Genomic DNA, 22,552 nt, shown 5'->3' with positions numbered 1-22,552 from the left:
TGCCATTTGATCATAATCTAACTTGGTTTTCCCACTGCTTTCCAGTAGCAAGGGGAGAAAAGTGCCAATCTACTTCCAGCTTCTGCTATTTTTTACAGAAAAAGACAACAACAGTGGCATACAGAACAGTGTCACTTTTATTAAAGGTCAGTAAAATACCCTCCTATGTACAGAATATAATCTGTTAAATTTCCATGTTATCTTTGTTCTATATCTTTAATACATACAACTTTAATACTATAAAAACAAACAGCATTGTACAAATTTCATCTCCGGAAATTCGTGTTACAGCAGAACATGAAATACAAAAGTAAAAAATATTGTAAAATTCATCCCTTTGAAAATCTCAAACATTTCTGTAAATCCTCAAACAGTCCCTCAGGGAAGCATGCTGGGTCCTCTGAGCTTTATTTTTAATCATATACTTTTTGAAAACACTTAAGCATTCAATACATCCTCTTATATCTCTTTAAAATTTATATATCCTTGATATCTTTTGCACTGTCAAGCACAAAAAATGTGAAATATCTGATGAAATAACACATCATCATAATGATGGTGGGCTCTACCTCAGCGTGATTTTCTCTCCATGACTCCACAAAAACACTTGGTCCAATGGCTCCATACTGTCTATGACTGATGACGTCATCAGGTCACTAAGGTTGCATGTTGATCCAGTGTTTAATACGGTTAAAGTTTTTCCATCTAAAACTAAGAAACAACTTGTATTAGTATCAAAAGTCCTTTGTTGTGCAAAAGCATAAGCTGGCCTTGGTGACAGCAGCTCAAGTTATAGTTATTGTTTTTTTCCTTGGAAGTCTCCTGAATGACAAAAAGCTGAAACTTGCAAGTTTTTTCATCAGCATCAGAAGTCTGTATCTGGATTATTTTGATCTTACCCAATTTTTCCTGGACAGCTGATCCCGAGTTGTGAGGTTTGAAAGTTTTGAATGTGTCTCAAAGGTGCAAAGTTGGTGGAAACTTTGGTCTGTTGCATTGTTCAGGGTCGTTACATCTCCACATACATCTCCAGATACTAGAACTGCCTCGAGCAGTAGGTGACTCGAGTCCTGGGTCAGGATTTGTCAAAAGATTTTCTGCTCGAACAGGTTCTTAACAATCTTAAATATTTGATCTATTGCCTTAAAAGTGAGACAAGTTGCTTCTGAAAGTTTGGATTAAGTGCGGGCTCATAACTACTCACCTTCAGAGTCTCACTGGATTTAAAGGATCATTTGGCATGAGGGGGTACTTTGTTTGTTTTTCTCGATTGATCGATATTAAAAAGAAAAAAAAAGAAGATGACATGTTTGTCTGAAATCTGCAGGGTTCTCTAACTTATGTATCCAGTTATAAAGTGCCAAAACTGATTTTTTTTGTTGTTGGTGTACAAATTGGAGCATGACTCAGGTTTCCGAATCCAGTCCAGGCTTCTCAGTGGTACCAGCACATCAGGCATGGTCCTCTCAGTCCTTCCACTCTGGTCCTACCTGAATCATTTGAGGCACAGGGGTTATAAAAAAAGCTTCTTTAGCCATCTGGTGACAAGTTCAGTTCCTGATGAAAGGAGGCGAAGCTTTGATCCAAAGTTGACAAAGGCTCTTCGACACTTTGGAGGGTCTTTGGTAGGTCTCCTTTGAGGGTTTTAGATGGTTCCAAAGGAGCTCAGGGAGCTCTGCCTACCTCTCCGAGAAGATGGTTTGAAACTCTTTGAGCATGAGCTCCACTATCTGGCTCTGGAACACCATATGGATCGTCATATTAGCTGATTCAGTTTGGGGGCGGAGCAATGTGGGGCCAAACACGATGGCGATGCTCTGAAAGGACATCCTGTTCGACTCCTTGTGCTCTATCACCCTGCAGAGAGAGAGAAAGAGCGGTAACATCAGACAACGAACCTCTGAAAGAGAGCGTGAACCTCTCAGCGTTTCTTCCTGAACTCACTTCAGCAGGTGTCTGAACAGCAGCTCCATGGTGTCGTGGTTCGGAAGAGGCAGAGAGCGAACCAGGTCCTTCATGTAGGAGACCCTCAGCGAGTAGTCTGGGACTTCTACATGAAGATAAAACAAGACAAAGAACAGCTTCTAAACAAAAGACAACTCTCTTACAAGACCGTACACCTGCTGCTGTGCTTTAAATGTTCGAGTTCTGTGTTTTGGGCTGATTCTTTTACTGACGGATGGCAGCTATGAACTTCTCGAAGCAGCTGAAGGGAAACAGCGGCTCAGGAAGCTCACGCAGGAAAAGTTTGAGACACCCGGTGATTACGTGGATCTCCTCCCACTGGCCATCCTCCAGGTCCAGCTGCTCCTCTGAGAAAGACGACAGAAGATTTAGTATGTAGCAAAATAACTGCATAAACTAGAAGTGAAAGCAGTGTATCCTCTGCATACAGTGACATTCTTGGGAAGTTAAGCAGACAGATACGCTGACCAGGAGGTCAGGTTGTTTTCTCTTACCGTGGTCAGCTTTGTGTCGTAGTTTCTGGATCACAGCCAGGTTCCCGCTCACTCTGTAGATCCCGTCCACATCCAGACCTGAAACACACACACTCATCAAGCTGTGTTTGTTTTTTTCAACTGTGTGTGTGTGTGTGTGTGTGTGTGTGTGGGTGTGTTTACCTCTCCTCTCCACTGCTTTGATACACTTCTCCACAAACTTGGGGATGGTAGAGTTTTCTCTGTGGCACAGTGTATCCAGATGACAGCCGAACACGTTGTCTGAACACATCAAACAGAAACATTAATCCAAACATAAAATCCATGGTCCAGAATATAAAACCTAAACTGTTTAAATGTCTGAAGAAAATGTTTTTACCTCTGATGTAGCCTTTCTCTTTGACACTCTGCAGTGTCGGCCTGCGCTGGAGGAAGCGTCGTAGTTTGGTGCGAACTCGTCTCTGTTCGGAGTCGGCTGTTCCAGATGAATTCCTGGTCGCTGAAAGATAGATTATGAGGAGTAATTAACCTGAAAACTTGAGAGATACATACAGGTAAAAAAGATCATCTGTGAACTTACATGTCCTCTTCCTGTCTTTGTCTTCTTTGTCAGAAGCTGTGTCTGCTTCATCTTCATCCTCAGACACATACGCCAGCTCCTGAAAGAGGTAATGAAACAACTTCACAGCAGCTGTTCTGATTCATGATCTGATCTGGTTTTTCTGTGAAGAGCTTGATCATTTTAGCTCCAACCCTCAAAAGTTTGAAAGGTTTACTTTGTTTAAGAATTATTTGATTTCAGAATTCGGGAAATGAGTTACCAGCTGTTTGATGGTGTCCTGGATCACTTTCAGCCAATCAGTGATGATGCTCTCGGTGTCATACTGCATCAGATACTCACAGCCCTGCCGAGTCTTCAGCTGCACACAAACATTACAGAACTTCAGACACGCAGTTTTAGAGCAGATTACAGCCTGGGATTATTGCTGTCGTACCTCGAGAACATTCTTCTTGGATGACTTGTCCTTAGACGCCCAGCTCGCTGAGGCTCCTCGCAGCTCAACGGTATATTCTGGGACAATCTGTGACGATTTACTCTGAAGAAGAAGTCATCACAGATCAGTCACAGCGATATAACCACAACCAATATAACTGGCTGCTTGGTTCAGAATCTGGAAGTCTGGGATCTTACAGCGGTTCCTGTTGGAGCAGATTTGGGGTCTTTGTGAAAGGTGAGGATCCCACCATGGAGGACCGTCCAGGACTGACTCCAGTTCTTTCTGTGATCACCAACAAACACGGTCAGAACATGATGCACAGACCACAAAATAAATAAAATTTAACTTCTTGATTTTCTTCCAACTCACCTGATCTTCTTCCCATTGTCAGCAACTTTGGTCTTGTTGATGATTCCTGCTTTCTCCAGCAGATGGCACTGTGGGAACACAATGAGGCAGGTGAGTCTGCAGGTTTCTCTCATGAATGCTTGGCTGACTTTGTGTAAATATGGGAGCGGTTAATGCCTGTAGATTAGACAGGTTTATAACTTTCTGCATAAAAGTCTTTGCACTGTGACTCATGTTTGATCGTTTCCGGAAACTTTTTACAATTACACGACAAAACACACCCAGGAGAAAGCCACACCTTCAACCAAAGACTGGAAAGATCCATTTTAATCTCCTGGACCTCCTAAAAGACCTGTTTCACAGACCAACAGACACTCTTGATCAGTTTATCTAGTTAAAGCCCTCAAAAACCTCATTGAAGACCCCTCACAGATTCTCAAGGAGGCCTTCAAAGTTCCTTAAAGATCCTGAGACTTGAAATCTCTGCAAATTCTCAAGAACCAAAACACAACATTACGGATCCCTGAAAACTCTCCACAGAATTTAAATTCCAGTGTTAACTTCCTCAAATTAAACTTGATCTTTTGCGATCTCCTTGATAATCCTGAAAGGAGATCCTTTGGAGGATTTCTGAAACTGTAGAATTTCCTGACAGACTCTGTTTCCCAAAACTTCCTCAGAAGCCTTTCAACTCCTCGGAGTGAGAATAAACTTTCACCCTCTCCAAACATCCCTGCTCTTTGACAATTGTTCCCAGAATCTGTTGGCACTCCTCAAGAATCATTTAATCCATCTCAAGGTTCTCTGATACAACCCTAAGAAGTGATCTGTGCGTCAGACCTGCACAAAAACATCACTTTTAATTTCAGCTCAGATTTTCTGGCTTTATACCAGCTTCATCTCATTCATAAACTGGCAGCTTGTTCTCGTCCAATTCACGTTTTCCGTTACCCATCCTTGTCACATTAAAAACATCAGTCACTTTGTAAAGCAGGGGACAGGAAGAAGAAACATTCAGTCTTTATCATCAACAGAAGCAGACCCCAACCACAACCTGAAAACCATTAATACACATGACATGACAACTACAGGGGTTAGTGAAGAACCACTGGACAATTTTCTGGGCAGTGTTGAAAGACAGAAGTCCTCTCAAAGCCCCCTACAGGCTTCTGTGCTCATTACATCATGCAGACGCTCAAAGTGTAGACGGTAATAAGATATTTCAGGTGGGGTTTCAGAGGAATTTCATTCCTTCTCTAACATTTGGTTGACCAAGCTTGAAAACAGAGTTTGTTTTAATCCTGATGTCCCCCTGATCTAAATCACTCTGAGAACATTTGGGGATGGATGGAGAGGGACGTTTACAAAGATGGACATCAGTTCCAGACAGTGGATGATCCTCCATGAAGACATCTTCACCACTTGTTCCTTCGAGCCTCCTGAAAACACTCTCATCGAGCATCGGTGGAGCTCTTCATCACTGAGTCCTTTTTAAAAAAAACTATTTCTATTTTGGGGGTTTTCAGGTTTTTTTGAGCAGTAGTCCTAAACTTTTGATCAGCTGATAAACGGACTATTTCACTTTAATTTATTTTTATTTTTTTTGGAGGGAGAGATGAAAAGGTTAACCTTTTCATCTCTTTTAATATGCGAAAACAGGACCGTGAATATCTTTAAAACTAATCAGCTGTGAATAAAAATGTACACTGAGAGAATGAAATATTCAGACCAAAGTTTTTTCTGTTTCCAGTCAAGATAAGGTTTTTAAAGATGCTATGAGAGGATCTGTTTTAATTGCACTCCCTTGCCACCTTGTGGCCTGGAGTCTCTGCATGCTGTCGTAAATTACTTTTAGAGAGGTGTTTGTTTTGGAGTTAAATGGAGATCCGATCAAAACAATTTTTTTTCGTTCAAGACAACTTTTTACTAGGTACAACGCACAGAGGTGAGATATTTATCAGAACAGTTATGTACTGCTACAGTTTAAAACTTGACATCAAGTCCACTATGTGTTAGTGACTTCGGTAGCCTGGTGCTCTGACATATCTGTGGGCCAACGTGACAACAATTAAACACAGTCAGTTTGTAAGTAGTTTAGTTGCTGTTTGAATTTAGTGCAGCTGGCAGTCTGGGCGCTCTAAGACATGTCCGTAATGTGTAACGTTAGTATATCCTGCCAGTAAAGATACGAACCAGTAAATCCTGGTTAGCTATGTCCTGCCAGTCATCTACCAATCAGAGCTAACGTAACCTCACTCTTCATTTTACAGATAGACTTTCAAGTTTGAACAGACCACTGCAGAATAACTGCTGACTGTGGGTTGGAATGAACATGAGCACAAGAATGATACAGCCCAAGTTAAAGGCTAATTAGCCTTTAACTTGGGCTGTATCGCTCTCCTGTCAAGCTTTCTTCTGCTCTTCTGTCCTTTTTCTGCCTGACAGTTAGGCTCCTGTGTCCACCATCACTAACAGAGATCTTTTTTGTGTTTTATCTCTTCTCACTGCTTAACTTCATCGGCTGGCGTGGTGTTGTCATAGAGACCTAGATGTGCTGTAAATCAATCTAGTCCTGGTCGACCCGAACTGGAAGCTAAGAAGTAGCAATTTAAAATAACCTGTAACCAGCAATATTGAGGCTGATAATCTTGATCAGGCATTTATCTAGAAGGGAGACTTTCTAAAGATAACTCTCAAACTTCTCAAAGCCCCTATAAGCACGACTGTTGAAATTCTATTCGTTGACTGTAGTAGTCACACTAAGAATGCACAGCAGGGGGCACTGTCTGTCAGAGCTGCTCAGAAAGTTTCCCTCAGATACCAGTTAGTGTTTTAAAAAGTGAAGTCATGTTAGTGTGATTTGCTGTGTGATAGAACAAGAGAAGTTAGTAAAATCTGCCACTGAAACATTTTTTTTGTGGTAACATCCCAACAGACACCCAGCAACCTGAGCCGCCAACGAGCACCTACGCTCGGCTGATGGGAACCTGTGCTCCGATCGGACAGATTCCTCTTCAGTCTGTGCCTGTCGGAGAACTTGATATGGGAGAACAGGAAGACATGGCACAGTTTCAACAGATGAATGAATGAATGAATGAATGAGTGGCTAAATGATGAGCAAAGGAACAGAGGAGCAGTTTGAGTTTTGTGGATTTGATGGAGAACACGTGGCAGGAGTTTGTGTCTACCTGTGGACTGTCAGGAGACTGTCTTCTGTTGGACACGTCAGTAAAATCAGAGATGTTCCTCCGGTGGCTTGGGGTATAGGTCTGAAAAACAAACAGATGCTGTATGATGTGTGTTTATCTCACTGCATTGTGTTTGTAAACAACTTGTCGTGACTTTGAATCTTTTTGGCACAAAGTTTTATTTCTCCTCTAACAGTTTTTTTTTCTTTCCTGGTTCGTATCTTTATCATACTCACATCTTCAGCCAGACTGTGTCTCCAGTTCCTGACTTGCAGAGCTGTTCCCTCCTCAGAAACTCCATTTCCCATCAGCCTCTGGGTTGAATGTGACGTCTGGAATAATCAAAGAAAGTGATCAGTAAAAATCGTTGCTTCAAATTGTTCACAGACTCACAAAGACCTGTTGATGTTTACCTCCTGAAGCCTCGGGTCAAGGTGAGCTCTGGGTATCATACCATGAGGTTGCTGAGGATTGTGGGAAAAGGACCACAGGGATTAAATTTAAGATCTGATGAGAGGTTTAATGATTTGAGTAATAAAAGTTTCTATAATGTGCTGTACCAGAGTGAAGACAGCGTCACTGCTGTCATTTCGCACATCCACAGGATAATCTTCCTCTGGCAGCGGAGGCTTCAGGTAATCAAACAAAAAGGTGTTATAATTGTGACAGGAAGGCTTCAGCACCAGTTACCAGCTTTCAACACTCCGTAAAGTTCTTACCGGGCCTCCCTGTGAGGAGGAGGGCGAGGACGGGGAGAGTGGCTCAGGTGGAGTCCACGATGTCGCTCCTGAGGTGGGGTTGTAATAATAAAATCTACCTGAGACTTCGTCCATCAGCCGCTCCCATCCACATGAACCCTGACAGGAAAGAGTTTGTTTACAGACACAGATCTGAACTCTGTTAGGAGATATGTGAGGACACCACAGGTACCTGGGAGGAGGTGGGGGAGAAAATGGGGGAGGGGGATGTCAGCTGTCCTCCCTCACTCTTCCTGGACTGGTCCATGTCTCTGACAGGTGGGGACGGGGGGTTGCGAGGGTCAGACCAGGTGGTTTGTCTGGTTAGGGGGTGGAAGTAAAACACCTTCCCGCTGTCCTGGTCAGTGTGTGCCTAAACACACAGACGACAGGATGCCGCTTTCAGGTACATGAATACACACCTGCTCAACATCTGAGAAGGTTATAGGCAGAGCTTCAAAATACAAGAAGAAGAAATGGGAGTGAGACAAAAATAATCATTGATGCCATTTATTACAAACAAAAGTCAAAGTGGAATAGTCTGTTCATCTGTTTAAGACTGCAGCCTGTAAATGAGCAAAAATGTGGATTCAGTGTCCTTTTCTGTCAGGTATTCACTCTGTCATGACCTCCTGATGGCAAAGGCTAAAAAGTTTTCTCTGTCTGAACCTGGTCAGATTGTTGAGCTGCATAAGGAAGGCCTCTCACAACGTGTCATCTCTGCTGAGGTAGGACGCAGTAAGACGTTCATTTTGAAGTCTTCAAAGATCCTGAGGGTTATGGAATAAAAAAGCGGTAGACCCAAAAAATTTCACCAGCGCTCAGTCGGAGGATCTGATTGGCTGTCTGGGGGCTCTTTCCTTTAGTGGAACGATGGAGCTTCAGGTTGGTTAGGGTCGTCAAACGGCAGCTGGCTATGTGGAGATGTAGGGGGCCTCCTTGATGACTGAGGGCCCTGGTCTGTGTGGTAATGACTCAGTTTTTCAACAGGACAATGCTGCAGTTCACAAAGCCCGCCTGACAAAGGACTTCTCCCAGAGGAATCAGCTCACTCTTTGGACCATCCTGATGTTCCCCTGATCTAAATCACTCTGAGAACATTTGGGGATGGATGGAGAGGGACGTTTACAAAGATGGACATTAGTTCCAGACAGTGGATGATCCTCCATGAAGACATCTTCACCACTTGTTCCTTCGAGCCTCCTGAAAACACTCTCATCGAGCATTGGTGGAGCTCTTCATCACTGAGTCCTTTTTTAAAAAAACTATTTCTATTTTGGGGGTTTTCAGGTTTTTTTTGAGCAGTAGTCCTAAACTTTTGATCAGCTGATAAACAGACTAAAACACTTTAATTTATTTTTATTTTTTTTGCAATAAATTGGTTCCTATTTTTTCTTTTTTGTTTCACTCCTGTTTCTTTCATTTTGCATTTTGATGCTCAGAACTATTTTAAGATCCAACAAAGCAATTGGTCTTGATTCTAAATTATCTGAGCGACCAGCTTCTTGAATGTTGAGTTTAATTATCAGACAGTCCTTGTCTTCCAGGCCTTACATCAGGACATTAGCTCAGTTGTCATGTTGACGTTTCTTTGAGCAAGGCAGTGAACCGTCGCCTGTTCTTCAGTAACATGTGAGCTTAAACCGTTCATTCATTCACAGTGGAAAAACCTGAATGTCTCCAATTACATCTGATTAAAGGATAATGAGCTCAGCAAGTCATGGAAACGTGAAGAGACGGAGCAAAGAGAGGAGTGAGATGGATCTCACAAGGACACCTGGAATCTCTTCTGAAGTTTTAGCTAAAAAGAGTGGATTGTTTTATGAATATAGAGAGCATTCTTTAAAATCTGAGAAAATACACCAATCAGAGGACCCCTTACCTGCCATCCATTCGGTGGGCTAGCAGGGGAGGCGGGGCTTATCATCCCAGAAGAGGAGGAAGCAGACGATAAGGGGGTGGGGTCTGGAATAGCAGGGGCATGTTCGGGAGGAGGTGCTGATGGGAGAGCAGGGCCGGAGACAGAGATCTGAGGTGTAGAGGTTTTCTTTACGGAGGAGACGTTAGCGTAGATGGGCAGGTTAGGGTCTGGTGAGCTGAGGTCCTAGAGAAAGAGAACAAGAAGAAGAAGAGTTTGTTTTTGTATAAAGAGGGGAAATTATGCTTCTGAACAAACAGTAATAGACAAAAAAGACTCCTATGTCTGCTCTAGCTGCTTCATCCAAATATGGACGCTACTGGCCCCAAAACAACAAAGATGGCGTTGGCTAAATTACCAAACTGGGAATGAGAGCAGATTCAGACATCAGACATTTTCAAACCATTTTCAAACACTTCCGCAAACACACCCCAAAGATGTTTTCAGTTCCTAAATCTTATCAAAGATTTGTTTTCTCCAGTGTCTCTTTGGGACAACACAAGTTATGTACAGACAGCATGGTGGGCAAGTTGTTTAGTGATTGTTAACAGTAATCCTGTGTGTATGTGGTGGGGGGGACTGCTGTCCAACAGGAAGAACTCCTCCTATGTTTTATAAACAGACACCACACACACACACACACACACACACACCAACATGAGAAAACACATGCTTTTCATGGAGCAGCAACATAAATATTCTTTTTTTTACTCTGCTTTAACAAAATAACAGATGAACAACTTATATTTTTTTAAAGCTGAGTTCTGCTGGTTTAACAGTAAAATTATGAGAAGTTTTAACACTTTGAAATCAGCAGAACTTTTCATAATCAAAGCAGAAAAGCATTTTAAACCTGCTTTCACGCTGCTGTAGATAAGAGATGTATAATTCAGGTCACTTGGCTAACTGCTCATCCTCATATAAAAACAATAAACTCTAAACAACAACAGGAAACAAGATGATCACAGGTCATGAGTCAACATGTGGAGAGATTTGGCACATCCACCTCTGCCTGTTGACAATGTGGCAAAAACACAAGCTTCTTGTCCAAAAGATGACTACTCACAAATCTGTTAACACTTACTGAGCTAAAACACTTTCATCATTCTTTGTCAACCTTCACCCAAAGTTTAGAGTCCCAAGTTTTATTGTTGTTTTGGTTTTATTATTGCTTCCTTTTTACCCAGGACCTTTGAACCTGGATTTCTTTACAAGCTGACATGTCCAGGAATTACTCCATGACTGCCTTGAATTTAAAATCCTCAAGAGAGCTGGACTCTCACAGTTCTACTGAGATCCTAATTCCCCTGAATGTTTAACATAGAGACAGCTTTTGGGTTTAACATTAACTTGAAGACACCTGAGTCAGCTGATCAGCTGTTCCACTCAAACAGGAATAAACTGGATATTTTAGATGTATTATCTATTATTAGCCTATATGTGTTTCTACCTATCCACTTCACTTTATATTTAAAGTGACTGATTCAACATGAGCCAGTCTTATAGTGAGCCAAAAACAACTTTAAAAAAAGCTGGACTTACCATCAATGCATCCCTCTGATCCTGTCTGTATCATTTACTTCATTAATTCCATAATCTCATAGAAAGTCTGTTTTTCTCCTTCTGTTTCCACCTGTAACTGAAGCCACTTCATGCCATCAGACTTTGGTGCTGCACTGTGAAGCCACGCCCCCTGTTTCCCAGCAGCATGAGACCACGCCCCCAGATCTCTGCAGCCCCACCTCCCTCCCCCTGTCCTCTCTCGTCATCCCCCAGGACCCCTGGATCTTTAAGGATTTGTGTGATTCTCAAGGATTTACATATTCTCCCGCAGATTGCTTAAAACCTCCTCAAGGACTTATTAAAAATCTTCAAGGCTTCATCCTCGGATTTTCTCCTCTGACTCTGCTTTTCCACAAGGACGCCTGTAACCACGTCACTGATCATAAGACTTCCTCCAGGAGAAGTGAAACATTTTTTAAATTTGATTCATAAAATCTGCTGTCAACTCTTCCACAGTAGGGTTAAACCCAGGTTCTAAGAGACAGGTGAGTGTTTGGGCTGATCTGAGGGCTATGCTTCTTTGCTGCCCCCTGCTGGTTTAGATTGGTTATAAAAAAAAAAAAAAAGATATTTGACCAGCAGTACAAGTAAAAGGAAACACAGAAACACATTAGTGTTTACTGACTGATAGACTAAAAGGATAAGAGAAAAGAATGTCATTAGTGCCAAAAATTAAATGATAAAAGAGATAAGAAAGGGAAAGGGAAGATGGTATTTAAAAAAGAGAAACAGGAAAAGGGGAGGAAGACAGAAGGAAAGAGAAGGATGAAAATAAAAGATGAAAGAAAAGAAGAGGAATAGAAACAGGAAGAAAAAGAGACATAAGAAAGACAGACAGAGAAAGGACTGCAAAGGAAAATGGGAAAAAGGAGAGATTAAAGATGGAAAACAAGAGGAGGGTTGAAAGGTAAGAAAGACGGAAAGAAGAAACTATGAGAAAAATATGAGAAGTAAAGGGAAAAAGAGGTAAAGAATAACAGGATGAGAGGATGTAGGAAAGAATAAAGGGGTGAGAAAGAGGAGGGTGAAACAGAACAGAACTGAAAAATGGAATCAAAGGAAAAGAGATAAAGGTGAGAAAAGAGAGGATGAGGAAACAAGAGGGGAAAGGAAATAAGAAACAAAAGAAAAAGAAAAAAGGACGTTTTAAATTCAACAGAGAAGCATTCTTTTTTTGTTTACACTGCATGTCTGTTCTGATATACCACATTTTTAGCAGACCAAACCATGAACCATCACATGACCACATGATCACATGACCACATGATCATATGACCACATGGTTACATGACCATCAGGCAGCTGTTATCAAATAATTTTATGAGAAGATGGCGAGCAAGAAATGCACACACACACACACACACACACACACACACACACACACACTACCAGATGTCAGGCTACTCTTCGTTTCCACCCTTGTCCTGCAGGTGTCGCTGCAGCCCTGTCCTTTAACAGTTTCCTGACTGACACTGAACACATCCTGCCAGCTGTGACATCACTGCATCCTGCTGACATCATCACATCCTGCTGTGATGTCACCACACACAAAAAGTCAAAATAGTTTTAGAATAATTGATTCAAAATATTGAAGCTTGATCTACAATGTGACTAAGAACAGACGTGTGATGATCATTGGTTATGATAAGTAACTCACACACAAACTACAAACGTGTTTTCAGGGATTGAAAACAAATCATTCCATCCATAAAAAGAGTTTTGTCCAGGGCTGGTTCAGCATGGACCTGGAGGTCAAAGGTCAGCACGTTTCTTTCTGATGAGAATAAAACGAGGAAGCAGCTTTTTTCTCCTTCTCTGAGCTTCCTGAGTGGACTCTGCAGGAAATGACACACTGCAGAGGCTTTTATTTTGGAAAGAAAGAGCTGCAGCTGAGCCTGACTGAACCACACAGATCATCTGCTGCAATCATTTCATGACATGTTTGGTTACTGATGACCAGCGTCTGTTCTCGGGTGCCGTACCTGTTTTGGGGGCAGAGCAGGCGCTGGCTCAGGTGGATGATCAGGCGGCTCTCCAGGACTCACTCTCCCTCTAACCAGAGCCTCGATGTCCAGGTTCAGGTCCTGGATGGACTCGTAGATGTGGTGTGAGTCCTCCCCTTTCACCGAATCCTCCTCACTAATGCTCTCCTCCACGCTTATCTCCTCCTCTGCCACCTCCTCCTCCTCCTCTTCAAGCTCTATCGGGGAATCCTGGTTGTTGTTACCACCTGCGGGAGGTGAGGACCTGCTGTGGAGGTCATTGTGCTGGGGGACCATAGGGACCATGGGAGTCTCCACAGGAATGGGCTGGGTGTGGGGTCGGGATGAGGAGAGGGGGTCTGCTGGACTGAAACTTGGAACTCGAGGTTTCCCAGAATCCTTTTGATCATCCAGTAATCCTAAATGTTTGCTCAAAGGGTCCTCAGCCATGATTGTGGCCCCGAAGGAGGGTGTAGTCTCTACGGGAACAGGAGGAGGCTCGCTTGGATGACGCGGTATCGGCGCCACCAGAGGGGACATATCCTGAAAGTCTAGAGGGACTCCAAAGGTGGACATGCGGTTTTCAGTCTTACGGTATCCAGTGGAAACATCCGGCCGGAGTCGGATAGTTACCTCATCACTCGGTTTGGTTTTGGGCTCCTCCAGAGTCTTTGGAACAGGGACAGGTACTGGGACTGGTGCTGCCACAGGAACCAATACTGGTTTAGGACTTGGTGGGTCAGCAAAGTCCAGAGGCGAAGGGAAGTCTGCAGGCAGCTCCTTGACATACTTGGCGGGGATGTAGAAAGGCTTGGTGTTACTGTCCCTCTGGACCTGCCACCAGTGGTCGTTGGTTTTAGCCAGCAGGACGTAGCGCTCGTTGGGCTTGATGGAGACCGGCACCCCATCTCGACCCTCGTACTCATACTGAAACTCCACCAGGACCAAGCCAAGACCTGCAGGACCGGAACAAAGCCAGCCAATCAGAGGACACAAATGAAGAGTAGTGCTTCATGAAGCTAACGCTAACTATTGATAACAAAGTAAGACTGCTAAAATCATTATAACAAATACTACTAACATTCCTACGATAGCATCATGAATCCTGAAAGTCTTACTGCTCCTTGAGACCAGTCATGAGGACTCACCTCGACCATGCAGGGAGGAGGTCATAGCCATGGTGGTAGCTAGATAGATGGGCAGGTGACTCTGAACTGTAGGGGTCAAAGGTCACACTTGATCATCAGACCCCTGAAAAAGAGGAATCAAACATTAGATTAAATGTCAGAAATTCAATTTAATAAAATTTACACCAGCATCCGTTAACAGAAGCACTTTATGTCAACCAGAAATAAAATACGTCGCAGAAATATTTCTGGTTTGAGCAACCACCTGTGAGCTGAGACTGCAGGTGCAGAATCATAAAAAGCCTGCAGAGCCTGATTATAGAGTGTGCAAATCAGGATCAACATCCTCATGTTGGCGTGTCGTTGTATGCTTTACCTTCACCAGGAACAAAAACCACAAATACAAGGACCTGAAACAGAGGAAGCAACCAAACCAGAACTCCTGAAACTGCAAACTGGCTGTGCACCAGGCAGGAATCACTGGACGACAGCGAGTAGAGAAAGGAGACAGCTGCACATCGTATATTTTCTGAAGCAGTGTTATACATACTTATAAACTGTTAAAAATTTAAACAAGAAATTAAATAGAAATAGCTGCTTCGATTCTGTGATTGACTCTAATCCAAAAAAATCAATCATAGTGTGTTTCTACTTGCCCAGACAGAAAACATGGATTTTTAGATGAGATAATTCTCAAGTTTTCCTGACACAGAGGAAATTTACAGAGCTACAGTAGCAGAAGCAATGCAACAAAACCACAATAAGGATATGCAAAGATACAGATAAGATATCAAACACACACTACGAGGGAGCTTTTAGGTCAAGTTTTTAAATCTCACACAAGCTTCAACAACAGTTTTGACCCGAATAATATATTTTTGACACTTTCTGTTTTAATGTTTACGACTCTGCAGTATTTTACAAACCAAGAGTAATCCAGAGTGTCAGTGGATAAAACAGAGTCCCTGTCTGCAGCAACTGGAGGAGAAACAGAGGAATGACTGTTATGTGTTTCTCTTCTTGTCAGAACAAGTCAAACTACAATCATCTCTGAGCGCTCAGCTCCTCCTGCAGCTCCTGAAGCTAACACCAAAGCTAAGCCTCATGCCTCAGTCTCCTGTTCTCACTTCGTCTTCCTCTCTGTGGTCACAGTCCTCCTCATCATGTGACTCTGGTGTCCTCTTACAGCAGATCCAGTGTCGCTGTGGGTTTACAGCCAAAATGTGTGCATAGAGAGTCCTGTAGAGAGAGACTCACCTGTGTGTGTGTTGGATCCATATCCACACCAGCACACCAGAAAGCCACCCTCACCTCTCTGCTCACACCTGCTCTGAATTCAGCCTTTCAAAAATGAAGCCCTCCAGCGAGGAGAAAGCAGGTTATATAAGTTGGGTTCAGCCTCAGATAGACAACACTGTGCAGGTTTTCTTTCCAGACCACAGGCCACGCCCACTACTCAAAGTACATGGGCGGGGCTTGTTAGAGAACTACCTGCTCAGGTGGAAACCTGCAGGGCTGCAGCTCAGCCCTAGGTGGGATCAAAAGCTCTTTCCTGAGGGAAACCAGATTTTACAGGTAAACAAAGACCAGGTTTAGTAAACTCTAGTAAATCTCTGCTCTGGACTTATTTTATCTTTTGTTTACACTCATTTTAAATTATTAAACTAAAACTATTCAATATATATATTCATTTTGACTTCTTCATTATAAAAATTTCAACTAATCAAATTGAGAGGTTATTTTATCTATCATCTCTCTATCTGAAAAAAGCATAAGTTTAATTTATTTAACATAAATTCAAACTTTTTGAAAAATAATAAATACTTTTTGTTTTACTTTGTACAGGATTAATTATACATTTCATCTTACATTTCACAGAAATGACTGAACTGAAAGTCTTATTTCAAGGTTCTTCTTCGCTTATTTGAACAATTTTCTCCTAAATCCATTTTGGGTTTTTTTTTACGAATTTTGTTTGTTTTACAACAATTAACGCACCTCTTTCACAAGTTTTGGCTTTATTTTTTATCTAACTGATGTATCGTGCCGTATATACCCTGAAATTCTCTGAATCCCTAACCAACTCCTGGTTTTCTGAAGCTCCTTTCTGTAAACAATCCCTCTGATCCTCCTCTGAATTGTTCGGCTCATTCTCTGCTTTCTATAGAAGCTGGATAACAGTCGAACAGTCGGGTCATTTAATACTCAACAGGAAATCTCTGTTTTCTGACCGCCATGTAAGAAACTTTGTAGAAACTGCCTGAATTCACTAAAACCCATTATGAAAAGCTTAACTGTAAAACTTGATCTTACTAATTCAGTGTGAGTGAGGACACAAACACACACACACACACACACACACACACACACACACACACACAGAACAATAGCAGTAGGCTGATCTCAGGCCTGTTCTGTTTACAGAGGGAAGCGTCTGCTTTTCCTGCTCAAAGCCGGCCTCCAAGGCCGTGTAGACTCCTGTAGACCCGCCCCTCGCATGACATCACACACTGTGTGTATTTGTTTCCTGTCTTTGTAAAGGAACAATAGCGTGACTACAGTCAAAGTGTTCAGATGATGCTGGAAAGCAGAATTTCCACTGTTTGATTTTTAAGTATTTTACTTTGTTTTGATCTGTGAAATCAGTAACTTGCCAATAAAATCAGTATGTTCTGTTGTTTCAGACACTTTCAAGTTCCACACATTTCTCTTTAACTCAGCTGCACCGGTTTACTTTTCAGCGGTGAAACAGCCCTGTTAACAAAAGTCTTCTCACCTTCAGGATATGACAGCTAGGTGTGGTGTGCCAAGAACTGCAGTACCTCAAGTGGCCACTTGAGGCCCGTTTTCAAAGTGAATCAATCCCCACAAAGGCCCGTGTCAAATATCCAGTTTTAGACTTATCACATTTGGTGACTCAGGCTTGGATGATTCAACGATGGGATATTTGTTTTATTATTATTTAAAGAGGGGTGTCAGGCTGATCTTCAGGATCCGATTCGTCCACATGAGATCTCTGAAATAATTAAGCTGAGTTAAGTTCAGTCTTTGCAGAGTACAGGGCTTTGTGGCTGGCTCTTTATGAGCCTTTGTGGAGGTAAACAGTTAAACCTGCTTTGAGTCATATACACACACCTGAAACACGCCTGAGGCAGGTGATGTGTTGGAATTCAGCCAACATCTCTCCGTCCTTCTCCCTGTCTCTCTGACTCGCGCTCTCTCACTCTGTTTTTCTGTGTCCCTCAGCCACACCCATCCCACAAGGAATGCACACACACACACACACACACACACACACACACACACACACACACACACACACACACACACACACACACACACACACACAACCCTCTCCATAGCACTGAAGAGTGTGAGAAAATAAACTGCACTGTCAATCATCAAACCGAGGTCGAGGCTTTGTGGTAGGACACGCCTCATGGACCAATCAGAAGAAAGGAAGAATTTAAAGGAGAAGTTCACCAAAGAGCCGCCATCAAACTTTGGGGGTCATGTGATCTGGGACATCATCAACCTGACAGCCAATCACAGTTTGTTCAAGCAGATGTGATGTGCTTTCAACCTTTACCCTGCGTGTGAGAGTGGGGTGTGGTTACAGTCAGAAGAACACACACACACACACACACACACACACACACACACACACACACACACACACACACACACACACACAAACACACACACACACACACACACACACACACACACACACACAGAGTAAAAAACAGACCGAAATAACCAAGTTTAAATCATAAACCCTTCCATGGACTCCGCCTTGAGGATCCTGGAATGTTTTGAGAAAGCTCAGAGTCCGACCATACCATGTTTATCTGTTTGCTACACAAACACAGAAGTGCTGTGCTGTGATTGGCTGTCAGCACCCTGTTAAAATCATGTATCAGTTCAAGGACCCTCAATATCACCTGAGTTAAAACCTTTGAAAAATATAGGAGTCCTGCTCAAGGTCCTCTGCAGCCTCCCAAAGAACTTCAAGAACCACCAGGAGGATCTTTCTAACCCACATAAACAGATTATTGAACGGTTTACATGACATTTACTGTAACCTGCTCATTCTCCTTTACCAGTACTGCACCTTTCAAAGTCCACATTCAAAACTTACCCGAGCACTTTAACATACTACTTAAGGAACTCCTTCACACATAATGAGCTCAACAACCTCTGAAAGGACCCTCACAACCGGACAACAAGCCGACCAACTACTCACTGTCACTAACAACAGGATTAAAGACATATGCCAACATTTTATTGACCTCTTGCCTTCTGAAGAACCTCAGGAATGTCAACCTACACCTTATCAACCTGTCCTGGAACCTTTTGAAAGATTTTTGGTGAGAAGACAGTTGGGGAAGACATGCAGCAGGGGGTCATGGTCAGGCTTCAAACCAGCAACCACCACTGCAACACGGACTGCAGCCTCCGTAGTTAAATTGGAAGTTTTACAAGGACTCTTCACAACTCACAAAGACCACTTTGTTTCCAGTTCAGATGTTCCTCTTCACTTTCAAGAACCTTAAGTGACCTCTCCATGAAACACCAAAGCTCTTCAGGCTGTCTCAACAAACTTTAAGGATCCTAACAGTCTCAGATGGCCAATAAAACTTGATGTTAGAGACATCGTCTGGGGCATTTAATGTGACCCATGGGGTCATGTCCCAGCCATGGAGGAGGAGGAGGAGGAGGAGAAGGCAGGGTTTATAACCTATGCTGGGGCTGTTCAGTAGGGGGAGTTCTGGCTATTTTAGCTTCAGTGTCTGTAACTATGGTTCCCATTTTAATATAAACTCTATGATCGATACATAACCAGGTATAAAGTTGTTCACATATTCCCAACTCAACATTACAAAAAATTCTTTGTTTATACACATCCATTTCTGGTTTTGCATTTCTATCTTGAGAAATTAAAGAAAAAGGACCTGGATGGATATGTATGGTTTCTCTACTTTATGTGATTCCGTTTTTTAGCATATGAAGGGAGCAAATAGTCAACATGTTCACTTGGTGAAAACACAGACTGACATACAATCTAAAAATTCACTTCAAAGAGCTGGTTTCAGAGATTTGCTGAAATTATGTAATATAACCTAACTTTGGTGTATGGCAACAGTGGAAGGGGCTTCTAGAATGCAGGGTGGGGGTGTGGCATGTACAGACAGTGGTCGAGATAAAGTGTTTCGGGCAGAAGCTAAAATGAGAGGTTTCACAGAATAATCAAAAATCAGTGGCTGTGTTTAAATGGCTCCAGGAGCAAAACGCTGAACCCTAAGGCCCCGTTTACACAACAAAGTTTCATCTGAAAACACTAAAACGCTGCGAAAACACAGTGAAAACAATCTGTGTTTACACAGAAACGCAGGGGGACTGAAAATGCTGTAGTAAGCATGCCAGACCTGTAGGTGGTGCTATAACTGTCTTGTCCAGAAGCAGCTTCGGGAAGATCTCCACCAAAGTAGTTGAGCCGATCATCTGGTGTATTGGGGAATACTAAGTGCAAAAGTGGAGCAACAGATGCAGATTTTGTATGAAGACAGTCAGTAGATACAGCAGATTAAACAGCAAGCACAACACAGTAGTTCGTGACGGTCGTAACAACTGAACTGTTGGACTTTGTATGCCTTCGCGCGAAGCAGAGTGTGACGTTAGTGTTTCCATTGAAAACGCTGGCTTACTGTTTGTACGGCAATGGTTTCAGCAGCGTTTCAGAAAAATCCCTCTCTGGAGGCTGTTTTCAAAAGTTTGCGTTTTAGGTTGGCTGAAACGCCGTGTTTGTGTAAACTCATGGCTGAAACTCAACAAAAAGTTTGCGTTTCACCCTAAAACCATTGTCATGTAAACGGCCTCTAAATTACTGCTGCTGTTGTTTTTAGCAATTTCCCACGCAGCCACCAGGGGGACACATGAGCCAGTGGTCTGATTAGTGTGGTCCCAAGTGTTGCTGAACAGGAAGAGATAGATGGGCATCCAATTAAAAACTGTTCCAAATAATACGCAGTTCAGGAATCAAAAACTGGGGATCCTCTAAAAAGAAGAGTGTGATTGAAGGTACAGTGTTGGTGGTTTTTATAACTCAACTTGTGACATAGCAACAACTGTGTTTATTAATAACAGGAACAGATGAAATAAACAGTTTTTCTATTTTTGCTGAATCAACTCCATTTATATTGAACCGGTTATATGTGGATTAAGTGTTTGATGCATGCCAAGCCAGCTCACTTTATTTAGCTTGTGTGACTTCTGCTTCAAATCTTATTCAAATTTTTGTCTTTATATGGAGTTGATTCCTTTAATTTTAACCCTTCATCTGTTCATAACACAGATCAACACTACAACAGTTGTCAGAGTATTTTTAGAAGTGGAAACATTTTCTGAACCTCAAACTCTCTTTGGTTTGTTTGATATGTTTTAATCCTGAAGCTCTCAAGTTACAAGAATTAACCACAGTTTCAAAGTACTTTTCCCGTTAAAGAATCTCAAAGACAGATACTTAATTTAGCACTCCACAACTTTTGTCTGAAATAAAGTGTCACAGACTTTGTTCCATATCACAGTTATAGTTAAAAATATGAATACAGAGTGCTGTCTTTGGCGTGGTTACTGTCAGGACACACACACTCACACACACACACACACACACAAACACATATTCCCACAAAACCTGAACTAATACACAAGGAAAGTCTTAGCCCTGACACAAACACTGTCCCCATAAACCAGGCGTGGAAACACAGTAATGTCCCCGTAATGCCTGTTAACCGACTTCTACTTTTTTTGCAGCACAAACAAGTTTGTTATTGTGTAGAGTTAAAATTACAGAGGAGAAAAACTTAAACACACTGAAGAAAAAGTTTTAAACAGAAAGAAGTTTTCAAGAACTTTCACCTCCAACATGACACAGACACAGTAAGCAAGATAGATAGAAAGATAGATAAACTGGAGATAGATAAACAGATAGATGGATAAACAGATAGAAAGATAGTGTTGGTGTGTTTTACCGGCAGTTAATGTAAAATCCAACCATCCTGCTCTTTGTGTTTTCTTGCTCTTCCACTCCTGAAGGGGCGAGTCCAAATCACAGAAACAGGTTCCCTTCTCTCTCTCCTTTGCTGGCCCCGCCCCTCCCTGACCTGCCAGTCTCAGCTTGTCCTCCCCCCCTTTTCCTCCCCCACCTTTCCTTGGCCAGAGTTAACTTCCTGTTTGACATAAAGAGGACTCATATGGACCTGCTGCTCTGCCTCTGGTGGACCAACAGCGCCCTCTGGCTGCATGCAGAACATGGTGCATGATTTTTAGATCTGTGGGGAAAAAAAAGGAAAAAGAAATAAGAAAAGAACAGCTCAAAACAGACTATAAACCCAATCATTTTGGCATTGGCAGAGTTGATTTGGCTTTGGATTTTCCAACTGTACATGAATTATTACTACAATAACAACAAATGTCTTAATTTACCCACAAAGAAGATATGGGACACATATAACAACAACATTCCTCCACATTTAGTTTTAAAACATCACTTTTCTGCAGATTTAGAGAAAAATTTGTGAAATATATTTTTCAAATGTTTTATAGATGTTGAATATTTTATCCAATTGTTGAATGTTACATCTAAATGTTGAAGGTTGTTTATAAATTTTATAATGTCCTGATCCTAGATATTTAGCTACATCTCTATATCTTTAGATTTCATTCTAAATATTTGATAAGACTAAATATTCAAAGATTTATAAATATTTGCTTAGGTTTCTAAATATTAAGTCAAGATTTAGAAATCTTTTGGCAAAGATTGCAAGATATATGTTGAGATTTCTAAATATTAGATTGTAAATATTAAGCTTTGTTTCTAAAAGTTTAGCTTTCATTCTAAGTATTTAGCTAAGACTAAATGTTTATAAAAGATTTTTAAATCTTAAGCAGAGATTTAAAAGTATTTGCAAATATTTGTAAATATGAGGTCAAGTTTTCTACATATTTGCTATGATTTCTAAATCCTAAGGTACAATTTATTAATATCTAGCAGACATGCAATTCACGCTCCCACCCACCGAAAAAAAATAAAATAAAATAAAATAAAAGTTTGAGGAAGTGATTCAGCCAAACGTGATTTTGAGAAAGTCAGACTCAGTCGGCTAAATCAGCCATTAGAAAATAAACATACCAAGAGCTGAGATGGTACTGTTAAAGATCCTGTGGCAGACATCAAAGAAGTAGAGCTTAACA

The 22,552-nt window shown here is 41.8% G+C and overlaps 1 protein-coding gene across 1 annotated transcript; it reads right to left on the bottom strand.

The window, feature by feature from the left end:
• Positions 1–138: 138 nt before the first annotated feature.
• Positions 139–21,399, bottom strand: LOC141809615 (rho GTPase-activating protein 27-like). Its single transcript, XM_074696716.1, has 22 exons — positions 21,331–21,399; positions 14,321–14,423; positions 13,173–14,128; positions 9,592–9,813; positions 7,903–8,082; positions 7,692–7,829; positions 7,533–7,601; positions 7,386–7,436; positions 7,209–7,304; positions 6,973–7,053; positions 6,755–6,820; positions 3,806–3,873; positions 3,631–3,718; positions 3,434–3,535; positions 3,260–3,358; positions 3,019–3,097; positions 2,818–2,937; positions 2,622–2,720; positions 2,460–2,537; positions 2,178–2,312; positions 1,945–2,050; positions 139–1,857 (listed from the first exon to the last, which is right to left on the bottom strand). The coding sequence occupies exons 2-22, from the start codon at positions 14,349–14,351 to the stop codon at positions 1,680–1,682; spliced, it is 3,042 nt and encodes a 1,013-aa protein (XP_074552817.1). The 5' UTR covers positions 14,352–14,423; positions 21,331–21,399; the 3' UTR covers positions 139–1,679.
• Positions 21,400–22,552: the final 1,153 nt, after the last annotated feature.

The sequence above is a fragment of the Halichoeres trimaculatus genome, unplaced genomic scaffold (assembly GCF_033239565.1).
Source record: "Halichoeres trimaculatus isolate MK-OKI-2021-1 unplaced genomic scaffold, fHalTri1.1 fHalTri1_scaffold_20, whole genome shotgun sequence".
Taxonomy (NCBI): domain Eukaryota; kingdom Metazoa; phylum Chordata; class Actinopteri; order Labriformes; family Labridae; genus Halichoeres; species Halichoeres trimaculatus.
This window is presented reverse-complemented; position numbering and strand designations above follow the sequence as displayed.

Bases quoted from the DNA above. Each gene is read 5' to 3' on its own strand.
- LOC141809615 (XM_074696716.1), bottom strand. From the start codon at position 14,351: ATGGCTATGACCTCCTCCCTGCATGGTCGAG. The intron at 7,054-7,208 runs GTGAGTATGATA...TTTGTTTTTCAG, and splicing joins GACACAGTCTGGCTGAAGAT to ACCTATACCCCAAGCCACCG. The intron at 3,874-6,754 runs GTAGGTGCTCGT...GTGTTCCCACAG, and splicing joins CAGGTTCCCATCAGCCGAGC to TGCCATCTGCTGGAGAAAGC.